The sequence below is a fragment of the Aspergillus brasiliensis genome (genome assembly GCF_001889945.1).
Source record: "Aspergillus brasiliensis CBS 101740 unplaced genomic scaffold ASPBRscaffold_15, whole genome shotgun sequence".
NCBI lineage: Eukaryota > Fungi > Ascomycota > Eurotiomycetes > Eurotiales > Aspergillaceae > Aspergillus > Aspergillus brasiliensis.
Genome location: NW_027137456.1, coordinates 578,302 through 594,195, shown reverse-complemented (window position 1 = coordinate 594,195; position 15,894 = coordinate 578,302). Strand labels below are relative to the sequence as shown.

The 15,894-nt window shown below is 50.9% G+C and overlaps 9 protein-coding genes across 9 annotated transcripts; 6 read left to right on the top strand and 3 right to left on the bottom strand.

The window, feature by feature from the left end:
- Positions 1–79: 79 nt before the first annotated feature.
- On the top strand, positions 80–1,119 carry ASPBRDRAFT_661061 (uncharacterized protein; the record flags this gene model as incomplete). The annotated part of the gene is made up of 2 exons (XM_067628661.1): positions 80–133; positions 241–1,119. 2 exons carry the CDS (start codon positions 80–82, stop codon positions 1,045–1,047), a joined length of 861 nt encoding a protein of 286 aa, XP_067474980.1. The 3' UTR covers positions 1,048–1,119.
- On the bottom strand, positions 979–3,023 carry ASPBRDRAFT_47767 (cytochrome P450). The gene is made up of 3 exons (XM_067625938.1): positions 2,826–3,023; positions 2,279–2,775; positions 979–2,225 (listed from the first exon to the last, which is right to left on the bottom strand). The coding sequence occupies exons 1-3, from the start codon at positions 2,961–2,963 to the stop codon at positions 1,193–1,195; spliced, it is 1,668 nt and encodes a 555-aa protein (XP_067474979.1). The 5' UTR covers positions 2,964–3,023; the 3' UTR covers positions 979–1,192.
- A 1,071-nt stretch (positions 3,024–4,094) lies between these two features.
- ASPBRDRAFT_199954 (uncharacterized protein) lies at positions 4,095–6,287 on the top strand (the record flags this gene model as incomplete). Its single annotated transcript, XM_067621379.1, has 5 exons — positions 4,095–4,187; positions 4,250–5,053; positions 5,105–5,314; positions 5,361–5,509; positions 5,555–6,287. The coding sequence occupies 5 exons, from the start codon at positions 4,095–4,097 to the stop codon at positions 6,285–6,287; spliced, it is 1,989 nt and encodes a 662-aa protein (XP_067474978.1).
- A 67-nt stretch (positions 6,288–6,354) lies between these two features.
- ASPBRDRAFT_135429 (RidA family protein) lies at positions 6,355–6,815 on the bottom strand (the record flags this gene model as incomplete). The annotated part of the gene is made up of 2 exons (XM_067618701.1): positions 6,355–6,650; positions 6,704–6,815. 2 exons carry the CDS (start codon positions 6,813–6,815, stop codon positions 6,355–6,357), a joined length of 408 nt encoding a protein of 135 aa, XP_067474977.1.
- Positions 6,816–7,239: 424 nt separating this feature from the next.
- ASPBRDRAFT_47764 (LipA and NB-ARC domain protein) lies at positions 7,240–9,439 on the top strand. Its single transcript, XM_067625937.1, has one exon. The coding sequence runs from the start codon at positions 7,296–7,298 to the stop codon at positions 9,201–9,203; it is 1,908 nt and encodes a 635-aa protein (XP_067474976.1). The 5' UTR covers positions 7,240–7,295; the 3' UTR covers positions 9,204–9,439.
- Positions 9,440–10,508: 1,069 nt separating this feature from the next.
- Positions 10,509–11,579, top strand: ASPBRDRAFT_34088 (putative glutamine-serine-proline rich protein; the record flags this gene model as incomplete). The annotated part of the gene is made up of 1 exon (XM_067623187.1): positions 10,509–11,579. One exon carries the CDS (start codon positions 10,509–10,511, stop codon positions 11,577–11,579), a length of 1,071 nt encoding a protein of 356 aa, XP_067474975.1.
- A 494-nt stretch (positions 11,580–12,073) lies between these two features.
- ASPBRDRAFT_58811 (uncharacterized protein) lies at positions 12,074–12,477 on the top strand (the record flags this gene model as incomplete). Its single annotated transcript, XM_067627963.1, has 2 exons — positions 12,074–12,222; positions 12,276–12,477. The coding sequence occupies 2 exons, from the start codon at positions 12,074–12,076 to the stop codon at positions 12,475–12,477; spliced, it is 351 nt and encodes a 116-aa protein (XP_067474974.1).
- A 42-nt stretch (positions 12,478–12,519) lies between these two features.
- On the top strand, positions 12,520–13,699 carry ASPBRDRAFT_47761 (uncharacterized protein). Its single transcript, XM_067625936.1, has 2 exons — positions 12,520–13,438; positions 13,567–13,699. Exon 1 carries the CDS (start codon positions 12,711–12,713, stop codon positions 13,203–13,205), a length of 495 nt encoding a protein of 164 aa, XP_067474973.1. The 5' UTR covers positions 12,520–12,710; the 3' UTR covers positions 13,206–13,438; positions 13,567–13,699.
- A 1,097-nt stretch (positions 13,700–14,796) lies between these two features.
- ASPBRDRAFT_47760 (uncharacterized protein) lies at positions 14,797–14,996 on the bottom strand (the record flags this gene model as incomplete). Its single annotated transcript, XM_067625935.1, has 1 exon — positions 14,797–14,996. The coding sequence occupies exon 1, from the start codon at positions 14,962–14,964 to the stop codon at positions 14,797–14,799; it is 168 nt and encodes a 55-aa protein (XP_067474972.1). The 5' UTR covers positions 14,965–14,996.
- Positions 14,997–15,894: the final 898 nt, after the last annotated feature.

Below are 15,894 nucleotides of genomic sequence, written 5' to 3'. Positions count from 1 at the left end.
CTTTTTCTATATTCGTTGTCAATAAGCATTCTATCAGCCAAGAAAATAAGACGTTGACTACACATACGGCAGCTTCAACATGAATGAATCATTCATCCTGTCTGAGTTCGACAGACTCGTCAATTCTGGCGTAGTCATTTACAACGATAACGCAGTGGTAATTGAACATATCGACAGAGATCTCAAAGTACCACTCTCTCTAAGCTATACCTACAGAATAATATAATAACATCCTCCTAGTTCCAATTCCTACTCACTTCCGCTCTTGCGAAAAAGCCAACAATTCAATCAACACCAACCACACCAGAAGCCACTGCAAATGATCAGGATCAAAAGCAAAAGGGAAGCGACATTAACACCCACGGCTTCGAAATCGGCCAAATCACTTCCAGTCACTTTCTCATCGCCAACAAATTCTCCTGGGCACGGCCCCACCTCATGCTGCTAACCTCTGACGGGTACCGTAGACAATATGAAGCCCTTGATCTCGACGACTTTAAATCCATTTGGTCTCTTCTATCAACCTTTCATACTACAGACTACGTTGTCTTCTACAACTGCGGCCAGGATGGAGGATGCAGTCGCTTGCATAAACACCTCCAGCTGATTCCTACTCCCCCGAACCTCTTTGCGTCCTTTCTAGATGTCAAAGATGGGGAGAGTGAGCCACCTCGTGTCCCATTTGAATGGTCCTATCGTCGTCTTGATTCCCGCGACTGGGATCCTGAACGCTTGCTAGAGATATATAATCATCTTCTTGAGCAGGCGACCGAGACAGCCTCGAGGGATCTGTCTGAGAATCCCAAATTGGTTCCACCGACCAGTGCGTCTCCGCACAACTTTATCCTTACGAAACGGTGGATGGTCGTTCTTCCGAGAAGACGTGCTGCTGTTAATGCAGAGGCTGGAGTCAATGCCATTGGCATGCTGGGCTATATAGTTGTTGCTACGCAAAAGGAGATAGATAACTGGGTGCGGCTGGGGTTAACTGGTTCTTTAGAGAAGCTGGGAGTGGCGAGACAGGGAGACAATTTATTAGCAAATTAGTATCTGGCTAGATTGATCGATACTAGCACACCTGCTTTCCTATTTCCCTCAATGAGCACGATACATACCCTTCAACCAATTTACTATATCTACAAGCATATCCTCCAACTACCATAATGTACACATACGATAAAGATAGTATCAATCAAACTGCCAACCGAACCTTACACGGATATCCCTGCGCCGGATGCGCCGCGCCCTTAGCCACCATATATGCTCTCTCCCCGAACATAGTGCGCACCGCACCAGACGCCGGATGCTGACGATCCCACTCCTCATACTGATCATCAAAATCAAATTCCCGAACCAACATAGCCAGCGTAATCTTGATCGCCAAAAGAGCCATGTTCTGCCCCACACAGTCTCTTGCGCCGCGCTCAAAGGGCCGCCATCCACCCGTGGGCGGGTAGAGCTCATGCCCCGGCTCGACAAGCCAGCGATCGGGAACGAACTCGTGGGCATGGGGCCAGTACCCTGGGTTCCGTTGGATAGCGGTATGTACGATCCAGACGGCGCAGTCATCCACGGGGAAGGTCCTTCCGTCGGGGCTGTGGGTGTCGGTGAGGGAAACGCCCGGTTGGCCGAAACGGATGCCATTGGCTGGTGGGAAGAGACGAAGGGCCTCTTTGATGACAGCGGTAGTGTAGGGCATTTGGTTGGTTTTTTCTGGGTGGGCTTTGATTTGTGCAGAGACACTAGCAGCCTTGGAACCAAAGATCTGTTCGTGTTCTGCACGGATCTTGACGAGAGTGTCGGGGTACTTGGAGAGGAGGTAGAGGCAGTAGATGATAGTCACAGCGGTCGAGTCGTGTCCGACGAAGAGGAACAGACGAATTTGAATGATGGCCCAAGCCTTGAATTCTGGGTCTAGGGTCGAGGTACGGGTTTGACTTGCGGGTCGGTTCTTCATGTACTGGGCAATCACGATGTCCATGATAGATTTACCCTGGGCTGTGGTGGTTTGGCCTTGCTGCAACCATTCCTGGTAGCGCTTTTCGAGCTCCAAGCCGATGTGGTGGTCCATGATCTGGCTGTTTCGCCACTGACGGTACAGCCGGTGGATATTCCAGCGTCGCAAGGGGTTGTTCTCTCCTTCCCGACCGCATTCCAGCTCGATGGTGCTGCGCATTGCGGCGGCGATGGGATTGTGGCCGGATTGGTAGTTGAAGCGTGTGTTCCTGTTGATATGTCAGTGGCGTTCGCAACTTATGTTAAGAAAGGGGGTTGTTACAATGCGACGTTGCCCACTACATCCATCATATAATTGCAAGCAAGATCGTCCATCGAGAAGGTGTCGCCCTTCTTGGCATGCTCCCGAAGGATCTCAACATAGATCTCTGCTTCCTCGAGAATGTACTCCACGTGGCCCATCACCACCGCCATGCTAAAGGCGTGGTTGAACAGATCGCGATCACGCTTCCACACGGCCCCATTGGTCGTGAAGAAATTGTCTCCGCCCGACATGGGGTTGATGAATGGGGCCAGGAGGTCGGTCGGCTTGTGCAAATTGAAGGTCTGACAGGCCTGCACGGCCAGCGGAGGAGTGGTGCAGACGAACATTGGACACATGAATGGCCAGACGTCGATGTAGAAGCCATTCTGCAAGCCTGGGTACTCCATTGAGAGAATGGCGAACGACTGAGATTGCATGGCATCACTGGGACACTTTTTGGCGAGACCGGGCATGATGCGTAGATGTCCAAAGATAGGATCCCAGGGAGGCATTGGCTGCAGATTGTTAGTCAAAGTGAAGGTTTAAAGGGCGATGATGCACATACCATTCCTTGTTTCTTGAGACGGTACATGTGCAGTCGCACCTTCACCATCTTGTAAAAGAAGGAGATGAGGCAGACCGCCGCCAAAGCGATGGCGATGCGGCCGCCGAGGCCTTCGCGTTGGAAGTTGGGACCTTGCATTGAGAAAAAAGTTTGAGGTGCGGAAAGGAATGAGAAAGACGGGGATGATGGAAAGAAGAAGAAGAATGGGATTAAGGGATGATTATGATGGGCATTTGAAAAGCCGTTTATATCACTGGCGAATATTTAGTTGGGGAAGCTAAAGATGCCTAGGATTGTGACTAGCAGGGAATCGATGCCAACGCAGGGCTCTTAGTGGCCGTTTGTAGGGTTAATGTCCAGGCCAGTGCAGGGAATAAGCACTGCCCGTATTGTAAGTTGGTAACATATTGGTATCAGCCTTGTGCCAGCCTCGTGGCCATTAACTATAACATGGAGCATTAAGAATTAACGTCTGGCTAAGCACTAAGATGATCCTCAATGCGGGAAGGAGTCCGACGCCGGTGATTGACATTTGCGCCCCCAGATGGATCTATCCGCTGTCACAGGAAACGGGCGATTGACTAAGATGTCCGTGCGGCCACTGGTATGGGCCATGGATTTTGGCCCCGACAAAGGGCCGGTTCAGGACAGGAAAAGGGGTATCTGTGTCCTGACGCTAGGAACGTATTCCTGTGTGGACAGGGATCAGAAGCCGATGAAATGAGCGCCGTCTGTCAAAGACTCGAAACGCAGGCGTGACTATTAGTGCATGCGGGTATTTCACCGATCGCAACATCCTGTGAACCAACCAACACCGTCCAAAACGTGTGGCCTACATCCACTCCAACCGCCATCCACAAGGCTCGTTGAAAAGACGGCCTTGGGGTTAAGGGATTCTCCGCATATATCCTCGCTTATGACGTGGAAAGGTTAAGGTGGAGCTATCCCTTGACGCCCAACATTGGGCTGATCGGGTAGACCAAAGTATCGGAGGCCAATATATTGCTTAACCAATTTCAGTTATTAAGAAGCTGCACTCTTGATGGGAGAGATTTTAGTTATAGCTTATCTAATAGGAGGAATATGTTCCTTTTTTTAACTCACAATGACTGGGTTTAATATATCAATTCAAGGCTGACATGAGTGACACTCATGCTGACAAATGGACTGATCCTTCCCCACAACGGACCAAGTTTTCAACGATAAGCTGCAACCTAATATTATCAACCCCCAACTTCATTTAAACCATGTAAAAGCCTTTGGCTGGCAATGGATTCTTCACAGGATGGGAGAAACAGGACAAAATCGCGTGGAAAGTATACCACCAAAGCGTGCGAAGAATGCCGTCGGCGGCGAGCTAAGGTAAATCATCAAAGTAGAAAAGAAGCATTCCCTCACCGAGGTACGATCGCTGATTCCTCTAGTGTGACGGAGTGAAGCCATCATGCTCCAGATGCCTTCAGTGGAATGTGACATGCCAGTATTCAGGCAGCGAAGATGGTCGCCGACCGGCCTCCAAATCGTACGTCCTCCTGCTTAGGCAGCGTATCGAATCGCTGGAGAAGCTGCTAGACCAGCACGGTATCAACACCATGGATCGTGGATCCCAGCGTCCTGGTAAAAACTTAGACAGCTTTCTGGCCAATGACAAACTAGAGGAGGCATGCTCTGCGATGGATACTCTATGTGAATCTCTCAAAGGCCAGCTGTCGCTGGACGAGTCATTGAACTTTGACAAAGATGGTGAGATGCGATACTTTGGGCCTACCAGTGGGAGGCTAGGATTCCAGGGCCTTCCATCAAGCAGCTGGAGCAAAGAGGCTCCACAACGTGATCCCCAAACGGATGCTGCGCCTAATAGTATCGACGACTATCTTGGACTGACAGCGCCCAGCCCAGTAATTGACGAAATTCCTGTCTCTCTGCAGAACGAGCTCATTGATCTTTACTTCACCTGGGAACAGCCGTGGTACCCTATTGTGGACGAGACCCTATTCAGGGAGAGCATGAGCTCTCTAGGGAAATATTGGACACCACTACTTCATTACTCTATTCTCGCGTTGGGCGCTCGCTATTCCGATTCTTTGGACGTTCGATCAGATCCAAATGATCCCAACTCTGCCGGTCAGGGATTCCTCACTCGAGCGAAGAGTCTTCTACACCAAGAGATGGAACATCCTACTCTTGTAACGATTCAGGCGCTAGGGGTCATTGGCATGGTCTACTTTGTAGGTTCTTTCCTTCCAGGTTGGATCGAAGCCCCCTTCTTACGCGAATAGGCAATTGGCAAAGATGCTGCTGGATGGCTACACCATGGAATGGCAGACCGACTGTGCTTAGACATGGGACTGAACATAGACCCTGCAGGCTTTGCGGGGATGGTCCCGATCTCAGCCAGGGAGGCACGCTTGAGAAGACAAATCTACTGGACACTGTATTGTCATGACAAGCTTTGTGCTGTCTATACCGGGCGGATATGCACTATGCTCGTCAGTACTCTTGCCCCGTCTTCATATCTTCGCTAACAACATGCAGAATCAGCAAGGAGTGGTGGAATTACCATCCGAAATCGGCGGTTCCGAGGACAACACGAAGACACCTGCGGATATCCAAAAAGCCGTGATACCTTTGCAAAGAGCCTTGATCGAACTCTGTCAGATCACCGAGAAGATCCTACTCTCAGTGTAAGTATCATCTCAACTACAAAAGCGAGTTTCTGACCGAGAAAGGTGGGGCCCTAAGCCACTCGTGAAGGAATCCGAGCGGCCGGAATTCCTCGAATCCAGCCTTCTTGCGCTGGGATCATGGTTCTACGATCTTCCTCAAAACCTCAGGATCGATCGTTCCAACTCCGTGCCTCAAGCATACACACTGCATATGATATATCACACGACGAAGATTCTCCTTGCCATACCATTCTTATTAAGCCCTCGCGATTACGATATGCCTGGTCCAAAGAATGAGACGGCGGAGAAGGCTCGAAGCGTATCCAGGGACTCCGCTAAGACCATGTGTGTGGTGGCTCAGAAATACTGCCGTGCGTTTGGCAATTTCCGACGGAGTCCAATCTCGGCAATGCACAGCACGCTATTAGCAGCTCGAATCATCCTGGACGAGCCGGACTGTCCTTCCAAGCGTAACCAGCTGCGAATGTGTCTTGCCGTACTTGATGGACTGTCTAAGTCATGGTATCCGGCACGGCATATTGCGAATAATCTGAGGAAGCTGTGTCCGCTGCTGCCTAACGAGGTGTCACCGGATGATAGTAACATAGCTACGGTTGATCTTGATATCCAGGGACCTGCGCAGGATAGCTCTGATCTACTTGGTATCGCTCGCGACGGAGCTACTCCAGAGCTACCTAATATTTTTGGGACTGATCTTGCACCGTGGAGCCAGCTACCAGACGACTACGGATGGTTCGACTTGTTGAATCATGCCACATGGGACCGTGCCTGGTAGTTTGCTGTTTCATTCACAACAGTTGAATTATGGCTCGTAACGCTCGACCTCTCAGTCCCTGAAAGGTCTATTTCGGATCATGGGCCACCACCTCAATCTCAACCCTCATATCATCCTCACCCAACCGCGTCACCCCCACGCACGTCCACAGGGGCTCATGATTCGGCATATATTTCTTGAAGTTCCTGACCATGGCATCCAAAGCTTCGTTGTTGATCGGGACATGGTACGAATTGACGCGGAAGACCTGCTCCCATCCTTTGCCGCCAGCGTTCTGCAAGTTCAGCTCGACGTTCTTGAACGCCTGGTCGATTTGCGCGTTGATCTCTTTGTAGAATTCACCAGTGTTGGGGTCCCAGCCACCTGGAATGGTCAGTGCTCAGCTCGAATGTATTTCGTCAGGAATTATAGGATACCTTGGCCAGAGCATTCAATGCGATCACCTATGCGCACGGCTTGGCTGTATTTGAACTTTTGCTGGTTCCGTTTTCCGACCCCTTCGTAGTTGTAGTAGGTGAGGTGGGACATTTTGTAGATTTGGGGAAAAAAGGAGTATTGAACTTGAAAAGAATACAGCAGATGGTTACGCTCAGTTTCGGTTGCGCTGGTTACTGAGGCTCCTTTTATGTCTTCACCGCAGCGGAATATACTTTCCGCTTGATGCAACCGCCACATGGTGGGGATAGTTATATTCTCGCTATTACGCAACACCAGTGCACAGCTACTAAACATGCAAAGATTTCAAAGAGAGCTATGATCTACAATCTATGAATCAATACATCCAGCAATGCTCAAGCAATGTTCTCAACACCTTAACTTCCATCCATGATCCCCACCTGTCAACCATCTTATCTTATCACCCGCTGACTCATCACATCCGCGGCATCCGATCGACATCACCACTCGATCCAGACCATCAATAGGGGTCCAGGGGACTTTTCTCCTGACCATTCCCAGTGAAACAGAATGATTACTAGATAACCCAATCGCACAGTGGTGCACCACACCATGCACGCCAACACACAAATAAAGCGCAAGCCCTTACGCCAGACCACCTCTCCGGATGGCACTACCCGCGGCGTGATAACGGTGTCGCCTTCACCAACACTACCGCCACAGCCATGCATATCCTCCAAGCAACAACTACATGTACAAGAACAACAGCCATCACCACCACTCTCACCACGTCCTCATCGCCCTCCACCACCCTACACACCACCCCTGCCCATCCGCTCCGCAACCACCCCCAATGAACCACTCTATCTATCTCGTACCCCCTCTCCCCTCCCACCACCACCACCTCCTCCTCCTCGCTCCGCAACAACCCCAACCCCAACAGGCCCCTCGACCGCCCAGAAAGCCTACAACGAAGCCACCCACTTCCTCGGCGGTCTCATAACCCACCCCACCAGCAGCACCAAACACACGACCATCCTGCGGCACTCCTCCGGCATCGTCTTCTATCGCGGCAGCACCACCTCCGTAACCATCTCCATCTTCTCCGACACACCCCTCCCCGCGACCCGGACCCTCTACCTCCAAAGCAAAGGCTGGACCGGCAAAACCGGCATGAAAACAAAAGCTTTCCTCGGCCTCACGGACTCCTGGCTCAACGTCACTCCCACGCTCCCCGTGCACGTGCAACAAATCGACCCGGTCGACGAGCGCGCCTGGCAGCGCGACATTGCCAAGTTTCGCAAAAAGGCAACGAAGCGCGAAGCGCAACACCTTCTGCGAGAGACGATGGTGGTGAGGATCCCTGTCGAAGCTGGTGATGGGTACTTCCAGCTGGTGCTGTGCGGAGATCCCGAGAATAGGAGAAAGGTCATGTGCTATAGTCCGGTGTTTCGGGTGTTGTCGACGAGTTGGAGTCCGAGTTCGATGAGGGGCGCGAGCTTATCGACTATGCCGTTGGAGGTTGGGGCTATGGTCCTGGGGATGTATGTTCAGACGGCGGCGGAGGCCGTCGTGGCGCCGGTTACCACGGCGATTCAGAATAAGGTGCAGCCGTATCAGCCGGGTTGGGTGACGCAGACGGCGGCGGAGACGGCGGTTTCGGTGAGTGGGGTTGGGGATAGGGTCGGGTCGGTGTTGGGGGTCGGAGGGGATGATGATGATGATGGTGGTGGTGAGAGTGGGAATGGGTTGAGGGATGTGCAGGCCGGGTATCAGCTTGCGTTGGAGGAGGGGCCGAAGGCACCGTTTCCTGTGGATCTTACGGCAAGGGTGGAAGTTGGGGATAGTGATGGACTTCGGTTTAGGGTTGGTAAAGTGCCTGATATGGTGCTGGATCGGTATCGGGGTTATTTCTTCGGGTGGGCGAGGGTTGAAGGGATGGAGTCTACGGCGGAAAGGGGCCCAGGTTCAGCGTATGGACCGTGGAAGGGTGTTGTGTTTTCGATTGTATACTTCGATCCGACGCAGCAGGAGAGAGTCAATCTCTCGCGCGCTATGCAGAAGTTCACAACTGTCCGCTTCATTGATGAGCCTGTTGTGCCGCTGCGAGCTCAAACTAAGCTTCAAATTCGGATCATGGGTTTCCTGCGCCCGGATGTTCCTCCGCCTCGAGGCCAGACGGAGAAGGATTTCATAGCTGCGCGCGAGGCGGCAGCTGAGGCGGCTATGTTAGCTGATGCGTGCGATGTGTCGTATGCGCAGAGCATTCTCGAACATCCTTCTTGGGCAGCGGATCGGGCTGTAGTGTCGGGAACAAGAGGTGTCGGCACCAACGGAGCAAGCGGAAGTGGAGGCGGGGGCTGGATGGATAGGACGAGAGAAGGTGTGGAGAATGTCAAGTATCGCGGGCAGAAGCTGGCGGAGAAGGTCCCCTTGCATTGGATCGGGGTGAGGGCTCCGACGGATGAGGCAAGGGATAAGCAGATTGCCGTGAATGGGTTTTATATCGTTCGGGGGTGAGCTGATGTATATTCTTATTCTTGTACATTTTAATGTGTGTATACTTTTAATTCGAATTGGGGGATAATCGTGATAATCAATGAGGATATGGTTCCCATACTCTTGGATGGCTGAGTTTCAGATCCATCTGACTATGATGTGGGGACGGATAAGCAATGTCTCACATGCTATTACACACAAGCTTTCTCTTCCTGGTAGATCCCATCATGCATAAACTGGTGTCATTTATATCAGACCATCGACTGAACCATGCGTCAATGTTGGTCGATGTTTCGTGGCGGTGCAATGGATAACAGTGGACCGGCCCCGAAACTAAACCGAAATTAGAAAACAGGGTGCTCGCTCCACTCAAGCTTGAGGTGGATCTTGCCAGTCCCTTATGAGTTCATAAAAATGGGAGCACGCTCCGTGTGTCTGTCTCTCGCTTCTGGTCGTCTATGGCTTGGCCACAAGTTTCCCCTTCTTGTCTGGTCTCATTTCTTTGTTCCATCATGTTGTCTCGTGGCATAGTACTAATCGTTGAGATTTCGAACAATCAAAGCAGTATGACGAATGTCCCAGTTCAGTCAGATGAGGCTTGTGACTGTTCTAGACCTCTAGTAGCTTAGTCGTCTCTGCCCTAGGTGAAGTGCATATGACAAGTCTAGAATGAACCCGACTTATCCGTCTTGTCTTTAGTCGGTGAAGATACTAAGGAGTCACAGAGAGTGATCCATCTGGTAAGCCAAGTAATGGATAGGAGAATTCGTGGTAGAAGACCCTCTGCCCAGAATTAGCCCCCACATCCGGCCATAGGCAGCAATCAAATCAGCTTTCTGTCTCCATCATAGAAGCATGTTATCTATGACAACATACATTATAGTGTGAACCTTCACTTCTGACATCAGCCAGTGAATTGGAAAGTCTTATCCTCTTAGCTTTTCGCACGTTTCAGCCAATTTTCGATCCCCCGAAGCGCCGTGAAAGAGCTTTAGGCGCGGGTGCAGCGGGGCGGTGCAGATGCTCCTGTCAGCCCTAAGCCAGTCCCGCCCGTGGAACAGCCATCAAAGCTGGGCCTCTCCACCAATCAAACTATCGCTTTTGAACTGCGCCACTTGGTGCCTGACTCGCGCTTACTGGGCCCGGTTAGCGGGGTCTCAGGCAGCCCCTCCCCCAACCCCGCACAGCCACAGCTTTCCCGCTTAAGAAGTCAACACTTCTCTTCCTTCATCGTTTCGTTGCTTTTCTCTCTTCTCTTCATTCTCAGCATCTTCTATACACTCTTTTATCTTATCCAGCCATTTGCAAACCCAGTTAAACCCTACCATGGCAGCTCAAGAGTACTTCGGTGGTAGCGGTGCTACCCCCGCCAACGGTGATCACCGTCAGCAGAACCCCTCTCCCTGGTCATCTCCTGCCGTGAATACTCCCAGTTCCACCGGATACGGCTCGTACCCTCCATCCATCGAGAACGGCCAGGACCGATACGGTGCCTCTTCGCCGTATCTCCCTCAGGGCCCTGGTGGCTACAACAGACCCTACAGCCCCTACCAGCAATCGTCGTCGCCTCAACCCGGCTACCAGAACCCCGGATCCTCGTCCTACGGTGCGGGACGTCCGCCTTACCCCCAGTACGACCAATCTTCCTCATACGGCCAGCCGCCCTCCGAGTCCAAACCCTACCCGCCTTACCCTCAGCATGAAGGCTACTCCTCCCACCAGCAACCTCCTCCGTACTCCCCCGAGTCATCCACCGACCCCGCCGCAGCCGGCGAAGGCGACAAGGGTATCATGGGTGCTCTCGCAGGCGGTGCAGCTGGCGGTTTCGCAGGACACAAAGTCAACCACGGCTTCCTCGGCACCATCGGTGGAGCCATGATGGGCTCGGTCGCCGAAGACGCCGTGAAGAAGCACAAGGAGAAGAAAGAGCACGAGGAGGAAGAACGTCGTCGCATGGAAGAACGTCGCAGGATGGAGGAGCACTACCGAATGGAAGAACAGCGTCGGAGGATGGAGGAACAACAGAGGATGTCTCAGCAGCAGCACCACCGCCCTCCTCCACATCACGGCGCGCCTCTGCGCGGCAACTTCTCCGCGTCGGCCCGGGACATCCGACTCGAGAGCCACCACGATCTGGTGGCGGCTTGTGGACGGGTCTCGGGGGAGTTGCAGCTCTCGGTGCTTCCGTTGAATAGTGTGTTGGCCAACCACTGGGGCAAGTTTGCGTGGGAGCGGAATGGAAACTTTGCGGCGTCGGCTAGAAATGTTCGCTTGGTGGATGGCGGACGTGTGCTGGAGGCGGAGTTGGCAGACGGCAATGATGGATGGAATCGGACCTGGATTCGCTTGGATGAGAGGATTACGAACCAGAATGGTCAACTGATGTTCTTGGATTAGATGGGTTGCTGTGGCTTAGTTTGAGCGTTGTTTCACTCGGGATGAAGTTTTATTAATGCCCACGCTCTAGCTCGACGTGGTGTTTTGCACTGGCTGGTATCCATTTTATTTCACATTGCTTAGCGTGAAGTTTCGTCATCACTCACAATAAAATCAATACTTTGCTCCGTTACCTTTCAGTTCGTGTTGCTTTAACAGGTTAACTAAACAACAGCACTATATCTTAGCCCAGCTTCCCCAACCATTTATCCTAGGCACCGAGTACACCACGCCCTTCGTCCCGAAATACAGCTAGATCCCATCGTACAGCTTCCCAGGGTGTATAAGATTCAGCTTATCTGGCGTTCGGCGAAGGATCAAGCCACGCGCAATGACAGTGGCGCGGATGCTGACAGGAATGGAGACCTTAATCTCACCGCCTCTCGACACCGTTACCCATCCACCACCACACACTATCTAACTCGAACCCCAAGCACAAAATACTCCAATTTAATATGCCCCAAATCACCCAATACTTATTCACCCTCCAATCCCTCCCCCTCCTCGGCAGCGGCGTCTACACCTTACTTTTCCCCGCTTCCGCCGCGCAATCACCATACTTCCCGCTGCGGGGTGTCAGCGCCGGAACAATCCAAGCAATGAGGTAGGTTCTTATCATCTCATAAATCAACTATGATATTTTCTAACCAGCAAAAGTCTCTCCTCCTTGACCCTGGGCACCTTCTATGCTATCGCCGCTTATCAGAACAATATCCCCCTGATGGTAGCTACGGTTCCGACGAGGTTGCTGGCTGCGGTAGTGTTCTATCGGACGGGTGAGGCGGCGTGGCGGAAGGTCGCGCCTTTTGAGGCGGTGATGGGGGTGGTGACTGCTTTGGGGGTTTGGTTTGGGAGGTAGTTGGGGGGATGGGAGATTATCGATTTTCTGTGGGCAGGAGTGAAGAAATGTGTGTTAGTTTGTAGTACTCACAACTACAGCCAGGAGGGCAAACAAAACTACAATGCAAACCAGGCAAACCCCCAGACAGGCAGTGGCCTGCCAACCTTTTGCGGTTCACCCCTTTCATTCTGGCCCAAACAGCGCACTTCCCCCCTCCCCCCGTCTTCCACCTCTCGAACCACACATCCATCATGTGTGACACTAGAGAAATACGCGAGAAAGTTCTCGAAAAGACTGAGGCACAACGACTAGTGATCAAAGTCCATACCAAACAACTAGATTCTCATGATTATCGTGTCTCAGCGAGCAAATTCGTCAACGAGATATTTCCAGACTGGGAGGATGATCCCCGGATTCATTTTATTGCCATCGAAATAAGGAGTGATCGCACGTTTCTGGCTATTGACGTGAACAATCGTGATTACGACTTCGAAACCGCACACCAAACCAAGACTGTTCTCCCGGTCTATATTGTTTGGAGACATAAACGAAAGGGATGGTATATCATAAGATGGCCGCAGGAAGACGAGCCTCTTGCTACAAAAATAGCTGAACTTCATGACCTCAATGGTTTCGATACCACTACACCTTTTCTTGCAAATTTTAACGATTCGGTCGTATATTGCAACCCGCGTTATCTTTCTATCAATCACCAGCATCTACAGGCTACCTCTCCGTCAGGTTAACGTGTGTGATTGGATTTCACAGGTTGCAGCCGTCATGGTCTTCGGTCTACAAGATGTTAAGGAGATGTCTGGAACTAACCGCAGAAGGGACAGGAATAGACCAAGAATCCGAGCGGCGCACGACCTCGAGGGAAGAAACAGAGAGAAATTGAGAGGGACCGATGTGTACAGGAAGATGAGAACGGGTTTATAAGAATTGGCTGGGTGGTCGACTTCTGAAAGTAGTAGTTGGGGTGGGTTCTCCTAAGCCTAATCTATTTATAGTAGCGGATTTGGGTGGAGGGGGTTTGGTACTGGATAACTTATTTGGCACCTTACTATCTATGTATAATAGCGAAGAATGCTAATAAAAGAAGTCTAGGCTACAAGCAAAGCTGAGAGATGAGAAAGGGAAACTCTGATCTCTATTTACATGTTTGCTATCCCAATAAAGCCTAGGGCCAGGCCTAGGAATTGGTGCCATGGTCACCTTCCGGCACCCGACCTGTTAGCGGGATCGTCATCGGGCCGTTTTGGCTTCCGCTCTAACTAGTAACTATATGTTGGCTCTTCACTAGGAATAGGATTGTGTAGGATTGATAAAACTAAGCACATATAAGTCCTTCACAAGAATGGATAAGCACATACGACCACAGGGTGTGGAAAACAGGGCTTCCCGTCCGCTCAGCCGTACTTAAGCCACACGCCGGGAGGTTAGTAGTTGGGTGGGTGACCACCAGCGAATCCCTTCTGTTGTATGTTTTTATATTTTTATACCTTTTCGCGTTTGTTTATATCGACAAAGGGGGATGGTTTGGCTTCTCTGGGGGGGTGGGGAACGAAGAAATGGGAGGGTGTAGAGATTATGACACATGCCTTGAAAACCGAGATATATCGGTCTGAACGTCTCGGAAATTAGAAGCCGATCATATTTCGTTCTAAAGGAAGATCTGTCCATTCAATTGTTGGTGAGATAACGACTAGAAATGTTTGAAGGACTTGGTGTGATATAATGTTTGTGAATTTATATATTAGTGACCGGTGGCGTAATATGAGGAAGTTATGAAGAAATGAACAGTAAGAAAAATGGCAACCCTCCTATTGTATAATTTGAGTCATGGCGTCTTTAGAGAAGGTGTCTGATGAGTTCTCTTCCCGGGTTATTGAAGGTTTACCTCCTATTTATTTACTTTGACCATCGTTTTACTCTCGATGAAGAGGTTATGCAGCGAACGTTCCATGAATGCGTTTGAACCGTCGTCCAATGAAAATGGTGTTGATGCAATCTGACATAATCGTCAACAACCACCACACGAGCTAAAGGTTCCGACCGTGTAACGTCTATAATGGATAAGTCCGTTTAAACGTGCTGCTGGTGCCACATGCCATCTGCGCGTGGCAGGAGCTCAGTCGGACAAATAAAGAGTATGTACAGTGATCCTGTACCTGGGAGTTGATTTCGGGGAAATTCATGCAGATAAGTAGTACCAATAAGATAGTGGGCATTCTATAGTTTTCCATGCTTATATTGTATGGGGTGGATTGTTTTCTATCCAGGCGATCGGCCGCCAAAATAAATACTAGATAAATTATGTTGATTGAACTTGCTGGCTCATATGGTACCACCGACACAACCCAAAGCAATGAAAGCCGCAACGTGGGCGGCGCCGATCGATGAAATAAGACGAACAGAGCCGTGGTAGGACCTTGGCTCGATAAAACTGACGAAGAAAGGGATAAAGAAAAGGGAGAGGGAAAACAAGGCCTTTCTTTTTCCCATTCGTTGCCCTGCTACAATTACCCTATGCCTCCCGGGACCTCCCCTCGACTCCCAAGAAAAACGAGCAGTGACGTTCAACATTGTACAGTCTGCTTGCACTGCCTCAACCATCGGACAATCTACCTATTCCGGGTGACAGAAAATGGCAGAGTGAGGCGACACAGCCAAGGTGCGGATTGCCTCCCGCTGCCCCCAGCAATCCGATGTGGCTAGGTAGTAGTAGTTGATAGATCGGCAAGACGGCATCTTTCAGTCCAATGATCCCTGATTGACGATCATAGATGAGGGTCTGGATTGGATCGCGGGACGTTTCGGAGAACTCAGGAACCATCCAGGGACCAAAGCTGATGAAAACCAGCCACATTCACCCAAGGTTCTGCCTTGTAAGGCAGAATAGTCGCTCGTCGCCCCTCTCCACCATACACGAGATACTAAATCCCCGATGGGTGAACGGGGTATTCTGGGGCACTGCCGCCTTCACATATTCGGAAAGTTGTAGTAGTATTGTCACTGGCAACGTTCCGTTATGATTTCGATGATTAATAACTAGCAGGACTAACTAATAACTAGTTAGCTGCTACGACAGAGGCACTAGGTTAGGCATCACCATAACCTGCCTACTACACAATCCGGCGGCACCTGTCCTTGATTTTTTAGTTTTGGAGAAAGGATTGTGGCACAGCACAGCACTTTGATCTTTTTGTATTCCCGGATGCCCCTTCCGGTCTCTTGCGAAAAGTACAGAGCAGGTGGTTCAAAAGTACCCATCCTCTTAACTAGTCACTTCCGGGGGCCCCCGATGGTCTCCCACATCCAGTCCTACGCCATGCCTTGGCCTTCAGGGAATCAGGGTGTATCTATTGAGTCCTTTTCATCTCTTCTCTCTTCGCTCTTGCGGCATACCATCTGTGAACGAGAGCCAACTTTCTC